Genomic DNA, 18,540 nt, shown 5'->3' on the forward strand with positions numbered 1-18,540 from the left:
GGTATGAAGTCCGCTGAGGATTTCCGTTCCTAACCTTGTCCTCCCGGTGCCTGGCTCAGAGGGTAGGTCTGGCTGACCTTCACCGGTGTCACCCACCTTGTGGGCATCGTTTGATTGCCCAGCGAGGTAAAGGAGAGCTAAGGCGTAAGAGTGGCATTTCTGGAAGCGAAACTAAGAAACGCATTGTCTACCTTCTGGAAAGAGAAAAAGAGAAGAGGGTATTGAGAGAGGTGTCTTAGGAGACTTGCTAAATCTATAAAAAAGAGGTTTGACTTGCATGTTGTAATGATCTTGCTGATGTCCTAAACAGCGCGGCCGGCCAGCGTTTTACCTGCTCTAATGTGGGGGCGGGCAGGGGCGGGGGTGTGTTTGGAATTCACGTTGACACCAGAAGCTTAGTCTCAATCTCGAGGAGGACGTTCTTTTCCGGTGCTGATGTTCTGATCGCCTCTCTCCTCCCTCTCCTCTTCCCCTTGTCCCGACCCTCTTCCTTTTCCCAGATTCCAGGGCGGCTGCTGGCGGATCGCACCCACAGGGAGATGATTCCTCATGAAGAGCCTGGATCCCCTACAGAAATCAAATGTGACTTTCCGTTTATCAGACTGAAAGCAGAGCCAGCCAGAGAGTGAAACGGTCACCGTGGAGGGGGGACGGCGAAAAATGAAATCCAACCAAGAGCGCAGTAACGAATGCCTGCCTCCCAAGAAGCGCGAGATCCCCGCCACCAGCCGGCCCTCGGAGGACAAGGCCACGGCTGTGCCCAGCGACAACCACCGCGCAGAGGGCGTGGCATGGCTCCCGGGCCACGCGAGCGGCCGGGGCCACGCGGGCGGGCGGCTAGGGCCGGCGGGACCCCCGGCAGAGCTCGGTTTACAGCAGGGAATAGGTTTACACAAAGCGCTGTCCGCGGGGCTGGACTACTCCCCGCCCAGCGCGCCCCGGTCCGTCCCGGCGACCACGACGATGCCCGCGTACCCGCCCCCGCAGTCCGGGGCCCCGGTGTCGCCCGTGCAGTACGCCCACCTGCCGCATACCTTACAGTTCATCGGCTCTTCCCAGTACGGCGGGCCCTACGCCGGCTTCATCCCTTCTCAGCTGATCTCCCCCACGGCCAGCCCCGTCACCAGCGCGGTGGCCTCGGCCGCGGGGGCCGCCACTCCATCCCAGCGCTCCCAGCTGGAGGCCTATTCTACCCTGCTGGCCAACATGGGCGGCCTGAGCCAAGCCTCGGGACACAAGGCTGAGCAGCAGCACTTGGGCAGGACCGCGGGGCTCCTGCCCCCCGGGTCCCCACCACCCACCCAGCAGAACCAGTACATGCACATCTCCAGCTCTCCGCAGAGCGCCGCGCGCCCGGCCTCCCCGCCGGCCATCCCCGTCCACCTGCACCCGCACCAGGCGATGATCCCACACACGCTCACCCTGGGGCCCTCCCCGCAGGTCGTCGTGCAGTACAGCGACTCCGGCAGCCACTTTGTCGCCCGCGAGGCCACCAAGAAAGCCGAGAGCAGCCGGCTGCAGCAGGGCGCGCAGGCCAAGGAGATCCTGAACGGGGAGATGGAGAAGGGCCGCAGGTACGGGGCGCCCACCGCGGCCGACCTGGGCCTGGTGAAGGCGGGCGGCAAGGCCGTTCCCCACCCGTACGAGTCCAGGCACGTGGTGGTCCACCCCAGCCCTGCCGACTACGGCAGCCGCGACTCCTCCGGGGTGCGGGCCTCTGTGATGGTCCTGCCCAACAGTAGCACCCCTGCCGCCGACCTGGAGGTGCAGCAGGTCACCCACCGAGAGGCCTCCCCCTCCGCCCTCAACGACAAAAGCAGCCTGCACCTAGGGAAGCCCGGGCACCGATCCTACGCGCTGTCTCCCCAGCAGGCCCTGGGCCCCGAAGGCGTGAAGGCCGCTGCCGTCGCCACGCTGTCCCCCCACACGGTCATTCAGACCACACACAGTGCTTCGGAGCCCCTCCCGGTTGGACTGCCGGCCACAGCCTTCTACGCAGGGACTCAGCCGCCCGTCATCGGCTACCTGAGCAGCCAGCAGCAAGCGATCACCTACGCCGGCGGCCTGCCCCCGCACCTGGTCCTCCCCGGCACCCAGCCCCTGCTCATCCCTGTGGGCAGTGCTGACATGGAGGGGTCGGGTGCGGCCTCGGCCATCGTCACGTCGTCGCCCCAGTTTGCTGCAGTGCCTCACACGTTCGTCACCACCGCCCTTCCCAAGAGCGAGAACTTCAGCCCCGAGGCCCTGGTCACCCAGGCCGCCTACCCAGCCATGGTGCAGGCGCAGATCCACCTGCCCGTGGTGCAGTCGGTGGCATCCCCTGCAGCCGCGCCCCCTACGCTGCCTCCCTACTTCATGAAAGGCTCCATCATCCAGCTGGCCAACGGGGAGCTGAAGAAGGTGGAGGACTTAAAAACGGAAGACTTCATCCAGAGTGCAGAGATCAGCAACGACCTGAAGATCGACTCCAGCACTGTGGAGAGGATCGAGGACAGCCACAGCCCGGGCGTCGCCGTGATACAGTTTGCTGTCGGGGATCACCGAGCACAGGTAACGTTCATCCGGATCACACAGGTAGGGGGACACCCCGCCGCACCACCTTCATCGCTTCCCAGCACAGTGAATTTCTTCCGAGAGGCAGACCTGTCAGTGGCTGTGGGGATGATGGAGGGTTTTCATTGACACCTGGAAGTTAGACTCGTCACATTTCCCAAGCACGTTCTCTAAGAGAATTAAGCCCTCGTACACCAAAGCACCTGCTGTTTGTAATGAATTAACTTTTCTGTGTCTAGAGTGAGGCTGGTCAGGTACCATTCTTGGGACAATTAAGAAGATCGCCACTCAAGTTATTTTTTTGTTTTGTGGTTTAGATGAGGAACCCTGATTAAGAAAAGTCATCTCCCCCCACTCTTCTTTTGGTCAGGAAAAGACAGTGCTGGTTAAGGTGAGAACGTTAAATGCCCAGAGTGGCCACGCCCCATTACACATCTGTGTTGTAACACGTAGCTTTTGTTATTATTTAGGTATGGTGAGGCCGACAGATGAGAATACAACTGCCATTGAAAAGACAGTTTGTTCTACTCAGATGCCAAGAGGAGGGTTTGTGCTGTGCCATGCAGGGCCACGTGGGGAAGCACCAGGGTCAGGAGGCACTGGGAGTGAGAAAACATGGGCAAGAGCCTTGATTGTGGTTTCAGGGGGAAGGAGTGGGTGAGGCAGGGTAGGCAGACTTAGGATTGGCTAGTTGGAATCACTTCAGCAGGCCCTGGGCACAGGAGCTGTCCCTGGGTGTCTGGTACCTGGCCCTGGGATGATTAGGGCTGGTGGATAGTGGCCCAGAGAGTGAAAGCTCCATAGAGGAGGTGGCTGGGTTGTGGGTGTTTGCTTTGCATATGAAGGACATTCTCCCAGGCAGGTGAGCTGTCAGCTGTCTCTAGTAATGAGCTAACCCAGGGAGGCACAGTCCCTCCAGAGTCAACAAGGCCCCAAGATGGCAAAGCATCAGATATAGAGAATAAAAGGCATGGTTAATATAGTCTGCAAAGTCAGGGCTGTCCCAGGTGGGCTCCTGGACTTCTGATATATAGGAACCCCAAGGACCAGATGTAGCCACGGTGAGTCACGTTAAAACTGGAACTATGATTAGCTCTCTTAATTTCCATGGGTTCCTTCAGTCCACTCTTTTCCAGTTTCTTAAATCACTTGAATGCATTTATTCTGCCCATTTGTATGAAACAGCAGTTTCACTGCCTAGCTTGCTTGGAGTCAATCAGGTTTGGCCCCGAGGCCAGGAACTGCCCTGGTGGATGGTAGAGACTCACTCCCTCTAGGAATGGTTTCACTGAGGCCTTTTTTTTTTTTTTTTTTTTTGGTGGTACGCGGGCCTCTCACTGCTGTGGCCTCTCCTGTTGCGGAGCACAGGCTCCGGACGCGCAGGCTCAGCGGCCATGGCTCACGGGCCCAGCCGCTCTGCGGCATGTGGGATCCTCCCGGACCGGGGCACGAACCCGTGTCCCCTGCATCGGCAGGCAGACTCTCAACCACTGCGCCACCAGGGAAGCCCCTCACTGAGGACTTTGAAACACTCAGATGTGACAGCACCTCCTTCAGGTTGAAATGAGTTGAAAAATGGTCATGGCATAGCTGGTATTTGGGACATTCAAAGAAAATAAACAAACTAGTTAATGGTTTGAATTGTTGTTAGTATATTTAAAAGAAAAAGATCAAGTGAGGTAGGGGAGCCCGATTTTCCAAAGCATCTTCCAGAACTGCTGGTGAATGTCCGGATGTGGGATCATGCACGATATCAGGGGACCTGTGTTGCCAGGAGCTTTTAGCCCCGAAGACTTTTCTTTTTTTATGGTGAGATGTTGCTGTAGCCTTTCGTAAGGCCCAAGAAAGATTTCTCAGAGTTCTAATTTAAAAAAAAATTATATATATAGCAAAAATGAGAATATTTGGAAAAGGGCATCATTATTTAGAACTCACTACCCGTCCGTAGTTTCTGCTCACTCCCACTGTCCTATATGGATTAGGGGTGGATGGATACTAGCTGAAAGAACAAGCTGTCTTTAGCAAAGTTGTCTTTTAACAGACCCCAGGTGAAGCCTGGAAAATAAGAAGGAGAAGTAAACGTGTTTTTTCATGGTCCTTTTAATCCTTAAAGCACTACTGTGAAGAGAGGTAGGCATGGAAATCGGGGTGATTTTGAAAATGCTGCTGTCTCCGGCCTAGCGTCTCTTTCGGTAAAGAGCAGCTCTGAGCTGCGGGCGCATCTCCAAGGCCCCGGCAGCCTCCACAGTCATCAGGAGCTTCACAGACCTCTAGGTTTCACATCGACCCGACCCGGCAGTTCTTAGAGAGGAAGCATCTCTCTGTGTTTGCCTCGCTCGATCCTTTGCAGAGCGAACGCTTAAACGATGGTGAAGTCGGCTTCCACGTGGGAAGTCTCATTTCCTTCCCATCGCCAGACCACCAGTCTTCTCGCTGACAGCCAAGGTGCAAATTAGAAGGCAGCGTGTTTGTCAGGGCCTGCTCACAGGTCTGCGGCTTCGGCTCCAAAGGGTGGCTGGAGTTTCACGCTGTAGAAATACAAGTGCGGGGCCCTGACACCACCAGTGATTTGTCACTTTACCCCGAAGCCTATCAGAAACAGGCTGACGTCATCACAGCTAAAATACTCCACCAGCTGTGTTTACCACAAGTGACAGGAGCAGAGTCAGGAGGGAAGCAGAGGAAGCGAGAAGGGGAGAGGGAAGGGAGACAGAAAACGAAGGCCTGGATTTAATTTACACTCTGAGGGCTGAGGACTTCCCTCCATCCCCAGCGGCACTCGGTGGGGTTTTCTCCCCTGGTCTGTCTGCTCAGTGGATTCGAAATCACTAACACTTGCACCCACAGGGAGATTTAGAAACATGCAAAGTGTTGCACTTAATTAGCAAACTCACAAATTGGATTGGGGAAGTTGTGGAAGGAAGGGGTGGTTTGCTAGAGGACAGATGGCTTTATGACCCCTGGCATAAATCCTGCACGGAAGCAAGACCACAGGGATGCTTGAGTTCGTAACCAACCACGGGCATCCCCGGTGAATGTCGTGTGGCTGGTGGGGAGAAGCCACGAGCTGGAGTCTGGTTGGCTGCAAGGCAAGTGGTCTCACCTCTCAGAGCTGGGGGTTTTCTCATCGCTAAAATGGGCAAATGATTCCTTATACAAGATCATATCTTGGGCCTCTTCTCGTTTTTGTGATCCCTTGCTTTCCTGCCGTGAAGAACAGCTCTTATAAAATTTACTAGCATCCAGTAAGCAAAAACCAAAGGGGGGACATAAAGGGAAACTTCCCTGACTTCATGCTTATAATCAGCACATAGACGTCTTTGGAAGGAAAGCCATCCTGATAGAGCCAAGGGAGTTTTCACTGAGGGCATTGTTTTCAGGAGCCAAATTCCTAATTATTATTGTGTGAAAGACACCTCCAGGGTGGTCTCCAGCTAAAGCTCCAGATGAGGCAGCGTAGGAGAAAAATGCTTTTGCGTGTTCGTCACCATCCATGAGGTTTTGTCCTACCCAGTGCAGTATTTCTTGGCCCAGGCAAAGCGTCCTTGCATCCAAGTTCCCCCACCCCGGTGCCGTGGGAGCAAAAAGGGCATCCCAGCATTGTCTGTTAGCCTGTGCGCACCACATGAAGCCTCTTCGTAGCCACCCGTGGTCTCCTTAGTCCGTGGCGAGTCCCAGAAGGGATCCCTAGGTGATATCATCAACGTGGGAGCCAGTGTGATGCGGCTGGAGGATGGAGCGTGGTCTGCTTGGGTGGGAAGCAGGTTAGCTGGTCAGAAAATGCAGGACCTGGATCCACCACTCTGGAGCTTGTGCAAACCATGTACAGATCAGCGCACACACGCTTCACGGTACAAATTACGTATGAGCCTTCCATTCGGTTTACGCCGTAGTGCAAAGAAAAAAGGTTGTCAGACGAATGAAAGGAAATACGTTCGAAGGAACCAGCACAGTAGGTAGCGTGTAGTAGGCCCTCGCCAATGTTAGTTTCCTTTCCCTGCTTCCACTTGGGTGACTTTGGCCCTGAGAAGAGAAAGGTTAGCTTCTGAAAAATGAATAAAAGGCTTCATTCTCTCCAAAGAGTTTATGGAAGGAGAGACAGTTTAGAAAAGTCTAGAAAGAAGGCTGACCATTTCCAGTGAGCCATTTTACGCTGCCTCTGTCCCTGTGGCATGTTCCCCTGGTGGCCCAGGAGTACCCATCCTGCTGCTTCTCTGAGGAAGGCTCCGTGACCTCATGCTAGCCCGTGTGCCTGTAACACAGTCTGCGTTTTCCTCAGCGTGAGCTGGACTGGAGGGGTCGTTGGGTGGTCCACTCTGCACATCAGTAAGAGGACCGGTGCAGAAACGGGCTCGTGCCCCTTTCTTTTGCAGAGAGGATCTAAGCATCGTGCCCACTGGGGGACCTCCTGCCCGGGATGGCGCCCCCTGGGGGGCCCTGGGCTTCCATCTGGCAAACAGCGTTCTGTCTGAACAGCCACCCAATCCCTCCATCTCATTCTTCCCAGGCTCAACTTTTCTGAAGAGTACACAACATTTTGTCAGAATTGTAGTACATTTTATCTGTGAGCTGCTCTGGGGTGACACTTGTCGTTGACTGCGTTTTACCTAAGTGCCGGCCTCCGTCTGTTATTAGGGCTGTCTGTCGCGTCCCAGATTCAGGAAGGTGACTACTTCCTTTTACCTCCTTGGTGGCGGCTTAGTATTCCGTGCCATTTTCTTCTCCCGACTGTCGTGTGTGTGTGTGTGTGTGTGTGTGTGTGTGCGTGTGTGTGTGCGCGCGCACACCTTTACAGCGTGTTATAATGACGTGATCACTGCATGTCTACTGATGGCCTATTTCTTTCATTCCACTATTTTTTATTTTGACTACCGCGTTCTGTGAGCCATCAGTGGCAGCATTATGCATTTAATGGATTAGTTGGTGCCTAAAAATAGCCAGAGCCCTCATGCAAGCCACGCAGAAGCCTGTGTGGTCCCTTAGCAGCCAAGGCAAACCAACTTGCCAAACATTTTACATGTAGGGCTTGGTGGATATGAACCCTAATGAATTAGAAAATAGGTAGTGGCTTCCCTCAAAGCAAAGCTCATTACCGGGCCTGGGGTCCAGTGATTGGTGAGAATCCATTCAGTTCTAATGCCAGAAAGGCTCCAGCAGAGAAATGGTATCGAACACATTTTTGTTTGTGTGTGTGTGTGTTCCCTCCCCCTCCCCACAAAAGAAGAAAAATGCTCTCCTTTAGCCTGTGTGTGATGTAAGTGCCCCCGGCTTGGGGATCGTACATGTGTTATTTTACTTATTTATTTATTTATTTAAAGGCAAAGAGGAATTTTTTTTTTTTTTTCTTTTTTTGGCTATGTTGGGCCTTCGTTGCTGCGTGCGGGCTTTCTCTAGTTGCGGTGAGCGGGGGCTACTCTTCATTGCAGTGGCTTCTCGTTGCAGAGCACAGGCTCTAGGCGCGTGGGCTCAGCAGTTGTGGCTCACGGGCTCTAGAGCGCAGGTTCAGTAGTTGTGGTGCACGGGCTTAGTTGCTCCGCGGCATGTGGGATCTTCCCGGACCAGGGCTCGAACCCGTGTCCCCTGCATTGGCAGCCAGGTTCTTAACCACTGCGCCACCAGGGAAGCCATTACGTGTTTTACTGAAGCAGATTCTCTAGGACCATTGTTGTTTATAGCTTTTTAAAAAATAGACTTTATTGTTGGAAGTAGTTTCAGGTTTACAAAAAATTGAGCAGGAAGTACAGAGAGTTCCCAGATGCCTGAAGTTTCCCCTGTTATTAAAATCTTGCATTTTTGTGATTTACTTGTGACAATTGATAAGCTAAATTGATACATGGTTATTAACTAAAGTCCATGCTTCACATTAGGGTTTACTCTGTGCTGTACATTCTGTAGGTTTTCATAAATGTGTAATATCACGCATCCAGCCTCCCAGTGTCCTAGAAACTGGTTTCCCCACCCTAAAAATCCTTCCTGCTTCACCTGTCGGTACTCCACCCCACACCCCTGGCAACCACTGATCTGTTTCCATCTCTGTAGTTCTGCCTTTTCCGGAATGTCATGCAGTTGGACTCCTATAGTATGTAGCCTTTTCAGACTGGCTTCTTTCACTTGGCAACATGCGTTTAAGGTGCTGCCGTGTCTTTTTGTGGCTTTGAGAGCTCATTTCTTTTTAGCCCTAAATAACATGCCGTAGTTCTTTCAGGCACACATATTAAGACCCCAGGGGAGGAGGGCAAGTGGGATAGACCCGTGTGCCCCAGACCTGCCCTGGTCACCTGCTGCTTGGGTCCCGTGGAGGCCCTGGGAGCCAAGCGACAATGCGAGAAGAACCTAGCTCATCCGTCACTTGGGGTTTGTGTTTGGAGGCGTCTCTGCGTGGGGATGTGGGTTCAATGAAACAGCTTCCACCAAAGACTGAATCAGGCTTAGTGTGAATGTGATGAAATGTTTTAAATAGAACACTCACCGACGCTCTTACACTCGATTGAAGAGGTGTGACTTTTTATTAATGATCTTTCAACGTCGAAGTAAATGGGGCTCTCCGTCAGCCCCTCCGTCTTTGTTCCAGGGTTCTCTGATTTTCTTGATGTGTGGAATGTGGGTGTGCAAACTGGCCTTCGAGGAAAGCAGACTGGCTTTTCTCTGCAGGTGAAACAGACCAAGAACTTCCCTTGCAGACAAAGTTAGGGATTCCCAGTGTAATCATTTCACCAAGAGCAAGACGTCATCACTGAAACCCAGCTTCTGAGCGATGTCCTTGCTCCCAGATGCGGGCAGAATTTGTACATTTGTGATAGGCTTAAGCAAAAACGTTTTGTAAAACAGATGCCCTTCGCATATGTGAAAACAGGGATTCTCGTGAAGGAAAATGGAGACAAAGTTAAGCAACAGACCTTTTGTTTTCTTTATATCTTGCTTTTGGTGATACGTACATATGTGTGTATATAGACATAGCACCAATCTACCATTGAAAAGTACAACCAAACAGCATAAGTATGCGTACATGCATGCGTTGTTTAGATACAGTAGTCTTTAACTAAGTAGCTAAAGGACTTTTGCTGAATACAGGAAGGTGACATGGAAAAAATAATTATCAGCTCAGAAGTGAGGATGTGTTGCCTCCCTGTCTTGGTTTCTTCATCCTGAATGGAAGCTGGAGGTGATCGTTTTAGAGGAGTTGGTTTAGCGGGGCTGGAGGGAGGGAGGGGAGGGCAGGTTTCTCTCTGGAGCAGTGGTGAGCGACGGGCGTGCCTGCAGCAGCCGGAGGAGGGCGGAAAGAGGGTACAGGAGGATGGGAGGTGATCACCCCTAAAAAAGAGAGGTGCTGGATACAAGACATTCAGAGATGAAAGGCAGAGGGGCCTCAAGCTGACACCAGGACAAAGGCTCTTCATGCTCCCATTTCATCTTCCAGACTGCTTAAAGTGTTTGGAAAAGGATATATTTATGGGATGAAAAAAAATGGACTGTGTCGAGCTGCCAGGAGTTATGTAACATGCTTTGACTTTATATGGTACTGCCCCCATGAGTTTATTTTCATTGGAGTTTAATCTGTCTGAACCCCCACAAGATCATAAAGTGAATTAATGGTTATTAGCCTGGCTGAAAGAGCAAAAAGGACCCTCAAGATTGGAGAGGAAGTAACTGAAGTGTGGTTCAGTGAAATCAGGGCGAGCTCAGCGTCTGACTGACAGGGGAACGTGGAGTGAGGCAGTGGTACCTCAGCCAGGAAAGCTGTCTGTTGGGGGCCGAGCAGCAAGACCCAGGGAAGGCGCAGCCCCTCTCCCTGGGGAGGATTGTAAGCCCAGTTTAGTCCTGGCTGGTGGAAGCAAGGCCAGGCAGAGCCTCTCCAGCGTCTAAACATTGACCTCTGTTGGCCGGTAGTGCCATTGCGGAGTTTTTGACACGTGGAAGGCATAGTCTTTCCGATTTGTACTGAGCACCTATTACATGCCAGGAAGTATTCTGTACCCTGGGGATGGAACAACGAGCAAAGCAGGCAATATCTCAGCCCCCATGGAACATATAGTCTTAAGGGAGTTTATGGGAAGAGGTGAAACAGACAAATATGGAAGTAAACAAAATAATGCATTGAAAGATAATAAGTGCTATGGGAAAAAAGTAAAGCAGCCTATTGGGGGTGGGGAAGATAAGGATGGAGGGTAGGTTTTTTTTTTTTATTTTTTTTTATTTTTTTTTTGGCGGTACGCGAGCCTCTCACTGTTGTGGCCTCTCTCGTTGCGGAGCACAGGCTCCGGTCGTGCAGGCTCAGCGGCCATGGCTCACAGGCCCAGCCGCTCCGCGGCACGTGGGATCTTCCCGGACCGGGGCACGAACCCGTGTCCCCTGCATCGGCAGGCGGACTCTCAACCACTGCGCCACCAGGGAAGCCCGGAGGGTAGTTATTTTAAATAGGTGGTCGGTGACGCTGTCTCTGAGAAGGGGAACGGGAGGACACAGGGCAGAACGGACTCCACGTGGAGGGAATAGCAGATGCACAGACCCAGAGGCACGAGTGTTTTGGAGTGAAAGGACCAACAGGGAGACCAGTGTCACTACAGTGCAGGGAGGAGGGGGTGGGATGCAGACCACGCCAGGCTTATTCACGGAGGCTTTTTCTCCCCGTGAGAGAAGCTGGCTTGGCCAGGACTGTGGAGGTGGAAGCAGTGAGAAATGGTCTCATTCTAGCTGTAGGTGGAAGAGAGAACCAATGGGATTTGCTTATGATTTGGATGTGTGTGGTCTGGGAGAAGGAGTCGAGTAAAGTATGATGCCCCGGCCGTTGACCTGAACCCTGGAACAATGGGGACGCTGCCCCCGGAGGTGGGGAGGAACCCAGGAGGCGCCAGTGGGCAGGGGAATATGAAGAGGTCTGTTTGGAACACGTTAAGTTTGAGTTGCCCGTAGATAGCCAAGTGGACATCACCAGGTAACATGGTTGCCAGTATCCACGTATGCCCTGGTGAAGTCACTTGTTTTGCATACATGTTCTGGCTCCTCACTGAAGGCAAGTACTAGGTCTTGAACAGTAAGTCCCTAACACTTCGCAGGTGCTCGGTGTTAGATTTTGAACTTTATTAAAACCGCAAAACCTCAAGTGTGAATACAATAATATTTCTCAGCACCCAGAGGGAGACCCACGTGGACCTCAAATTCAACTAATTCAGACTCATTTCTGGTTTAAAGTGACATCATGTCACAAAATCCTACCATCAAAATAGTACCCCATTGGCACTGACAGCATGTTTGGAAGCAGATAATGTTCCCCTCCAAGGGAGTTTCAAGAGGACAGACCCACCCATTTTTCTCACTGAAAAATCTGTCGGTATGATTTGTTCATTAACTGTTAATGATCAGTTAATCTTTAAGAATGTTTATGTCCTTCTGACAAACCTAAATACGAAATTGAAATAGATTTATTATGACTTACTTTCGTGTGCTTATTTGAGATATGTGCAACAAGAGTTTAACTTTTACTAATGAAAGGGCAAAAGCTTACTTTAGTTCACATATATGCAGACCAAAAAAAAAAAATGCATTATCTAGATAATTCAGGCTACATAATTAGGGTGGGAAGAATATTCGTGAGGATAAATATTAGCGAGGGTAAATAATTAGGAGAAAAATAACATGTGGCCTGAGCCATCCAGCCCACTGCTTACAATGATCAGATTTATCTGAATCTTTTGCTCCTGATCTGTGTGGACCCAGCTGAGGGGGTGGCATTCTTTTCCCAGGAGGGCAAATCACTTCTGGGAGAAGACAAAGCCAGAATTTAGGAGGAAGGGACCAAAGGCAAGCCTTTGAAGTGACAGAGAAAATTGGCCCGAAGTTCCCTAGGTTAAAATAAATCCCATCATTGGGATTCCCTGGTGGCTCAGTGGTTGAGAGTCCGCCTGCCGATGCAGGGGACGCGGGTTCACGCCCCGGTCCGGGAAGATCCCATGTGCTGCGGAGCGGCTGGGCCCGTGAGCCATGGCCACTGAGCCTGCGCGTCTGGAGCCTGTGCTCCGCAACGGGAGAGGCCACGACAGTGAGGGGCCCGCGTACCCCCCAAAATAAATAAATCCCACTATCATTGGCTCTTTTCAGCACCTCTCATGTGTTCTCTCTCATCACTTTTCTTTCATGAAGTTTTAAGTAGGCTGTTCAAGCTATCGACCATCTCACAGCATTTAATTCTAAGACCTGCCTTCATAGTTCGGGGAATAACGAAGGGCTTTCAAAATGCCCCAAAATATGGTGTATGTAATGGGGAGGATGTGCATCTATTATCACAGCTTACAGAATCATCAGTAAGGTTACTTGTCACAAAGGCTTTGAAGCCATTTCTTCTCAGTGAGTCTGCAGATACTTGGCAACATGTGAAAGTCTTCGAATAGATTTGTATACAGTAGGAGTTATTTTCAGAACATGAATATTGGCTGCTCTGAGGAATGTGTATAATATGGCTCACACAGCGAGAACTTGTTCGTTAGTGGGTGTTGGGCTGTCTGTCAGTGAGACTCTGCCCAAGAGCAGGGGATCATCTAGGAAACGCAGACAAACAGTCGCCACTTGAAGTGGGATTTGTTCCCTCTGCTCAGTGTATGATGATAATGGCTTTAAGAGGTTTGGGACAGGATTTATGGAGCCAGCTCCAGGTTGGTCCTCCCACTTGGAACTTAGTTGGCATCCCCATCCGATACTATTACTTGTAAGTATATTTGTACGTATGTACATGCAAATATATATGTGTGATGTGAATGTAGTTGTGTATCAGCCTCATGACACTTATATAGAGAGACTTCATTTGCATAGTAGATGTAATAAGGCTGATGCTATTTCACAACTTTTTGTATCAGGAAAAAATCCATGACCTCTGGTCATCGGATCCTATTTATTTCAAGTAACATTCTTCACTTTTGGAGCAGTGGAAACGTTAAGGTCATGTCTTCTGATGGTATTACAATACCTTTGTTCACAGGGGCAGAGATCAGGAACATAGGAAAAAAAATGGGTTTGGGGGCCAAAGAGACAGGGATTAAATTCCAACTCCATCAGTATATAGTCATGACGTTAGGCAAGTGATTTAATCTCTCTGAAACTATAGTTCCTTATTTGTAAAATTAGAACAACGGTATTTTTCTCACTTAGTATATTGTATCAAACAAAATGCTTTTTGTAAAGTGGGTACCTGAATGTTTGACATAGTAGAAACTCAAAATTTTTTCATTCTCTTTACGTTATTAAGATAACCCAGAACAATGAAACTTCCCCCTGATAACATGCACATTTATATGGACTCATGCTCACATACACACTATAGTAATAGGCTTCCATATAAATTCATTCTAGTTGTTTTTTCTGAAAACACTTAGGTCTTCTATGGAGCAAATAAAGTATACCATTCAAAAAGTGTATCTAAAACTGGATTAATCATAATTATCCAAAAAAGATAAAGCGGTTAAGTAGAAAAGCCACAATCCGTGTAAATTACATGGAAATTCACTACATTTAAAGTGGGATATTTTAATTATTTATGTTTCTGTATGTGTGCCTGTGTATGAAATTCAACAGAACATTTTCAGTATTCTTGTATTTAGTCAATACAGTCAGCTCTGCATATCTGTGGATTCCACATCTGCGGATTCAACCAACCACAGATTGAAAATATTTATGGGCAAAAAATTCTAGAAAGTTCCAAAAAGCAAAACTTGAATTTCCTCAAACTTGAATAGTTCCCAGGCAACTATTCACATAGCATTTACATTGTCTTGTAAGTAATGTAGATGATTTAATGTATACAGAGGATGTGCGTAGGTTATACGCCAATACTGTGCCATTTTATATAATGGACTTGAGCATCCTTGGATTATGGTATACTTGGGGAGTCCTAGAACAAATCTCCTGTGGATACTGAGGGACAACCATATTATTTTAATTTGCTCACACATCTACCATTTTCATTGTTCTTCATTCCTCCCTACATCTGCAAACTTCCATCTAGATTCATTTTTCCTCTACCTGAAGAACTCTTTAGTATTTTCCTTAATGCAGATCTGTTGATGGTGAATTCTCTCAATTATTATTTATCTGAAAAAATGTCTTTATTTTGCCTTCATTCTTGAAGGATCTTTTTGCTCAGTGTAGAAGTCTTGGTTGGCAGTTCTTCTTCAGTACTTTAAAGATATTCCATTGTCTTCTAGCTTCTATTATTTTTATTGAGAAGTCAACTATAAATTTAACTCTTGCTTATTTGGAGGTAATGTATATTTTGTTCTGGGGGCTTTTAAGATTTTCTTCTCCTGACTTTGATTTACAGCAGTTAAACTATGACCTGCTGAGGTGAGAATTTCCTTTTATTTTTCCTGCTTGGGGTTTCGACCTTCTTGAATCTGTGGTTTATTGTCTCTTATCAGTATCAGAAAATTCTTAGCCATTATCTTCTCTCTCTCCTCCTTGTAGGATTCAAATTATGTGTCTGTTAGGTCTTCTCAATGAGTCTTCTATGTCTCATACCCTTTCCTCTGTATTAGCCATCCTTTTGTCTTTGTGTTTTATTCTGTATAGCTTCTTCTAAATCTCTATAATTAAAAAATCCAGTTCACTAACGCTCTCTTAAACCATGTTTATTCTGTGGTAAAATCCATTCATTGCATTCTTGATTTTAGTGGCTGTATTTTTTTTTTCATTCTAGAATTTCCATGGATCTTTTAAAAAAATAGATTCTAGTTCTCTATCAGAATCCTCAACTTTGTCTTTGATCTCCTTAAATATTGTAAACATAGTCATTTTAAAGTCTACATCTGGTGACTATATTAGAAGCCCCTGTGGGTCTGTTTATAGTATCTGTTGTTTCTGCTGGTTTTTATTCATCTCATCTGCTCATGGACCTCCTCCCCCTTTTTTAATTGAATGTCTTTTATTTGAAAAATTGTGGAAATAATTCAAGACCTTAATTTAATTTTAGGGATGAATGAGATGATTAAAATCTGAGCTTCAGACATTGAGAGGAACTGTCTGCTTCTGCTTCACCTTATTTCTAGAATTCAGTTCTTTGAGGGAGCACCCTCCTGTGACTTACCCTGAATTCCATTCCCTGCCTGCTGAAACCCACCTCCCATGCTCTTGAGATTACCCAAAGCTCACTTTAACTGCCCCACTTTGGAATGTACAGATATCCTTAGGGGGAAATAGCATCAAACACCGGGTTCAAATGTCTGGCCAACACCCTTTCCTGATCCTGACCCAATGACTTTTTTACTGGCATATTTTGTGTCTACTGCCATAAGAAAAACATATTTCTTTTACATTTTGTCCAGAGTTTTTTTTTGTTTAGAGTATTTAGTGGTCCTCATCAGGAAGGTTGGTCCAAATTAACTGGTCTACTACATCTACAAAAGCCATTGAAAACTGACTGTTTAAAACTACTTCATTCTTCTCTTTTTCTTTTTTATATAGCATAAAGTTGAAGATATTAAATTTCTATGAAAATTAAACTGTTCAAACCTCAAGTGCATTTCAACTTGATTTGACGGCAGTAGTAATACTAGCACTGGAAGTTTGCAGATCCCTACACAGACCACCTCCTTGCCTTTGTTCACATAACCCTACTTCCAGGACTGTCTTTTCCTTGCCATCACTCCTCTCTCCTCCAGTCCCATTGTTTTTTAAAACTCAGCACAGTGTGTCCTCATCCCAAAAGACTTCCTTACTCACCTCTTCCATGCCTTTCCTCTGCCCTCCAACCGCTTACTCCCGTACCGAGCAGTAGAGCCCCACTCTGTGGCCACACTCGCCACATTGATCGGCAGTTACTGTGTATGTGCCTCTTTTGCCCATTGGATTGTGAACTCCTTTGTGACCAAGACTGTTGTTTTCAATTTATTGAAATTCATCACAGTGAGTGGCACATAGTAGCCTAGAGAAAACGGCAGGTATTGAAAGGATACTGGGCTTCCCCTGCTTTTGATATTTGTTTTTCAAACAAAAGGGAGACTGATTTGAGTACCTGGGGCTTGCCCATGTGGATGGGCCAAGCCCTTGAGCTGTCTGTATTCGTTTCACCCTCAGATCCTTCCAAATCCTGCCCATCCTTGGGGTCCTGGGAAAGCCCTCCCTGCTTTCTCCAGCCCTCCCTGATTCTGCTCCCCCTAAATTCCGAGAGTACGCATTCATTTATCCAGTAAATATTAAGTTTCAACCATGTGCCAGGTACTCTTTTAGGGGCCAGGGACACAGTGATGAGCACATAAATGCCTGCCTTATGGGGCTTCAATACAATCTAACTCTGATCCGTATTCAGCCCTGTTATACACGAGAATAGCATCTGTCCAGTGAGCTAATAAGACACAAGAATATACCTTGGGCTTGAGTCACGTGCAGCGCCTAGCCCAGCGCCGAACACTAAGTAGGTGTTCCGTCATCCTTGGGGCTCCACTGACTTGTTTTAATGGAGACCAGCTGTAGAGCTCATACACAGTAAAACGATATTTTGAATACTGAATGGACTTCTACCGGCTTCTACCCAACATCTATATATGGTAAGTACAGGTACAGCAGAAAGTTAAGAACCTCATTTGCATCTGTTGGTGGAGGAGGTTTGGGGAACTGAGTCTTATTTTTTTCCATTCACCTATGCGTATGTATGTCTGTGTACGTGTAATGTATGCAATAAAACAAGAATGAAATGTCTTCATTTCTTCCTTCCCTTCCCTCTCCCTGTCTCTCACTGTTCCCACAGGTCAGCGTGGAAGTTTTGGTAGAGTATCCTTTTTTTGTGTTTGGACAGGGCTGGTCATCCTGTTGCCCGGAGAGAACCAGCCAGCTCTTTGATTTGCCGTGTTCTAAACTCTCCGTTGGGGATGTCTGTATCTCGCTCACCCTCAAGAACCTGAAGAATGGCTCTGTTAAAAAGGGCCAGGCCGTGGATCCCGCCAGTGTCCTGCGGAAGCACTCAAAGACCGACGGCCTCGCGGGCAGTAGACACAGGTACGCCGAGCAGGAAAACGGGATCAATCAGGGAAGTGCCCAGATGCTCTCTGAGAATGGCGAACTGAAGTTTCCAGAAAAAATTGGATTGCCTGCCGTGCCCTTGCTCACCAAAATAGAACCCAGCAAGCCCGCGGCCACGAGGAAGAGGAGGTGGTCGGCGCCGGAGAGCCGCAAACTGGAGAAGTCGGAAGACGAGCCACCTTTGACTCTTCCTAAGCCTTCTCTCATTTCTCAGGAGGTTAAGATTTGCATTGAAGGCCGCTCTAACGTAGGCAAGTAGAGGCCGTGTGGGGAAAGGAAATCTGGCCCTCCTTTATCATTTGTATCCAGATTACTGTACTGTAGGCTAAATAACACAGTATTTACATGTTATCCTCTTACTTTAGGGTTCTGTTATAACCTTGTCCTTAGAGTTACAGCGGGGGTTGGGCAGGAGATGGTGCATATGCTTTTTCCACGCGTGTCTCTCAGTGGGGTGGGCAGGCAGGGGCTGGGGCAGGTCCAGCCCGGGCTCTGGGCGGGCGTCCTGGTGGAAATGAACGTGGCCCCACGGTGCCTGCCTTTTCTAGCAGCGAAGATGCACCCACGGGGTGCCGACTTCTCCCGGTTTCGGGACAACGGGCTGCAGGGGGTGCGTGCGTGCGTGCAAGTGAGGGTGCCCGGGTGCCACGGCAGGTGAGGCTCTCTTTCTCTCTGCCTCCCTCTCTCTTGCTCTCAGCACGGGATTGGAGGTCCAGGGGCACGTCCTCATGAGGTTCTCACGTGCAAAATCAGCATCAGGACCCCAGGTTCAGGGCATCCCAGAGAGGCCGTCAAGACAGCAGATGGAAAACTAACCGTGTAAAAGAACATTTTTTTTCCTCCAACATATTTTACAATAAAAGCGACTTTTAATCATAGAGATATATATTCCCCCCATGGGGCCTGACTGCACTGATATTTTTTTAAAGAGCAACTGCCACCCGTGGGATTTCGTTTCTGCTTTACTAGTGCAGTGATGTCTCCAGG

At 48.8% G+C, this 18,540-nt stretch overlaps 1 protein-coding gene across 1 annotated transcript; it reads left to right on the forward strand.

The window, feature by feature from the left end:
• The first annotated feature begins 660 nt into the window (after nucleotides 1–660).
• Nucleotides 661–17,812, forward strand: ATXN1 (ataxin 1). Its single transcript, XM_065886177.1, has 2 exons — nucleotides 661–2,550; nucleotides 17,282–17,812. Exons 1-2 carry the CDS (start codon nucleotides 661–663, stop codon nucleotides 17,810–17,812), a joined length of 2,421 nt encoding a protein of 806 aa, XP_065742249.1.
• The last annotated feature ends 728 nt before the right edge of the window (nucleotides 17,813–18,540 follow it).

Source organism: Phocoena phocoena, chromosome 10 (genome assembly GCF_963924675.1).
Source record: "Phocoena phocoena chromosome 10, mPhoPho1.1, whole genome shotgun sequence".
NCBI lineage: Eukaryota > Metazoa > Chordata > Mammalia > Artiodactyla > Phocoenidae > Phocoena > Phocoena phocoena.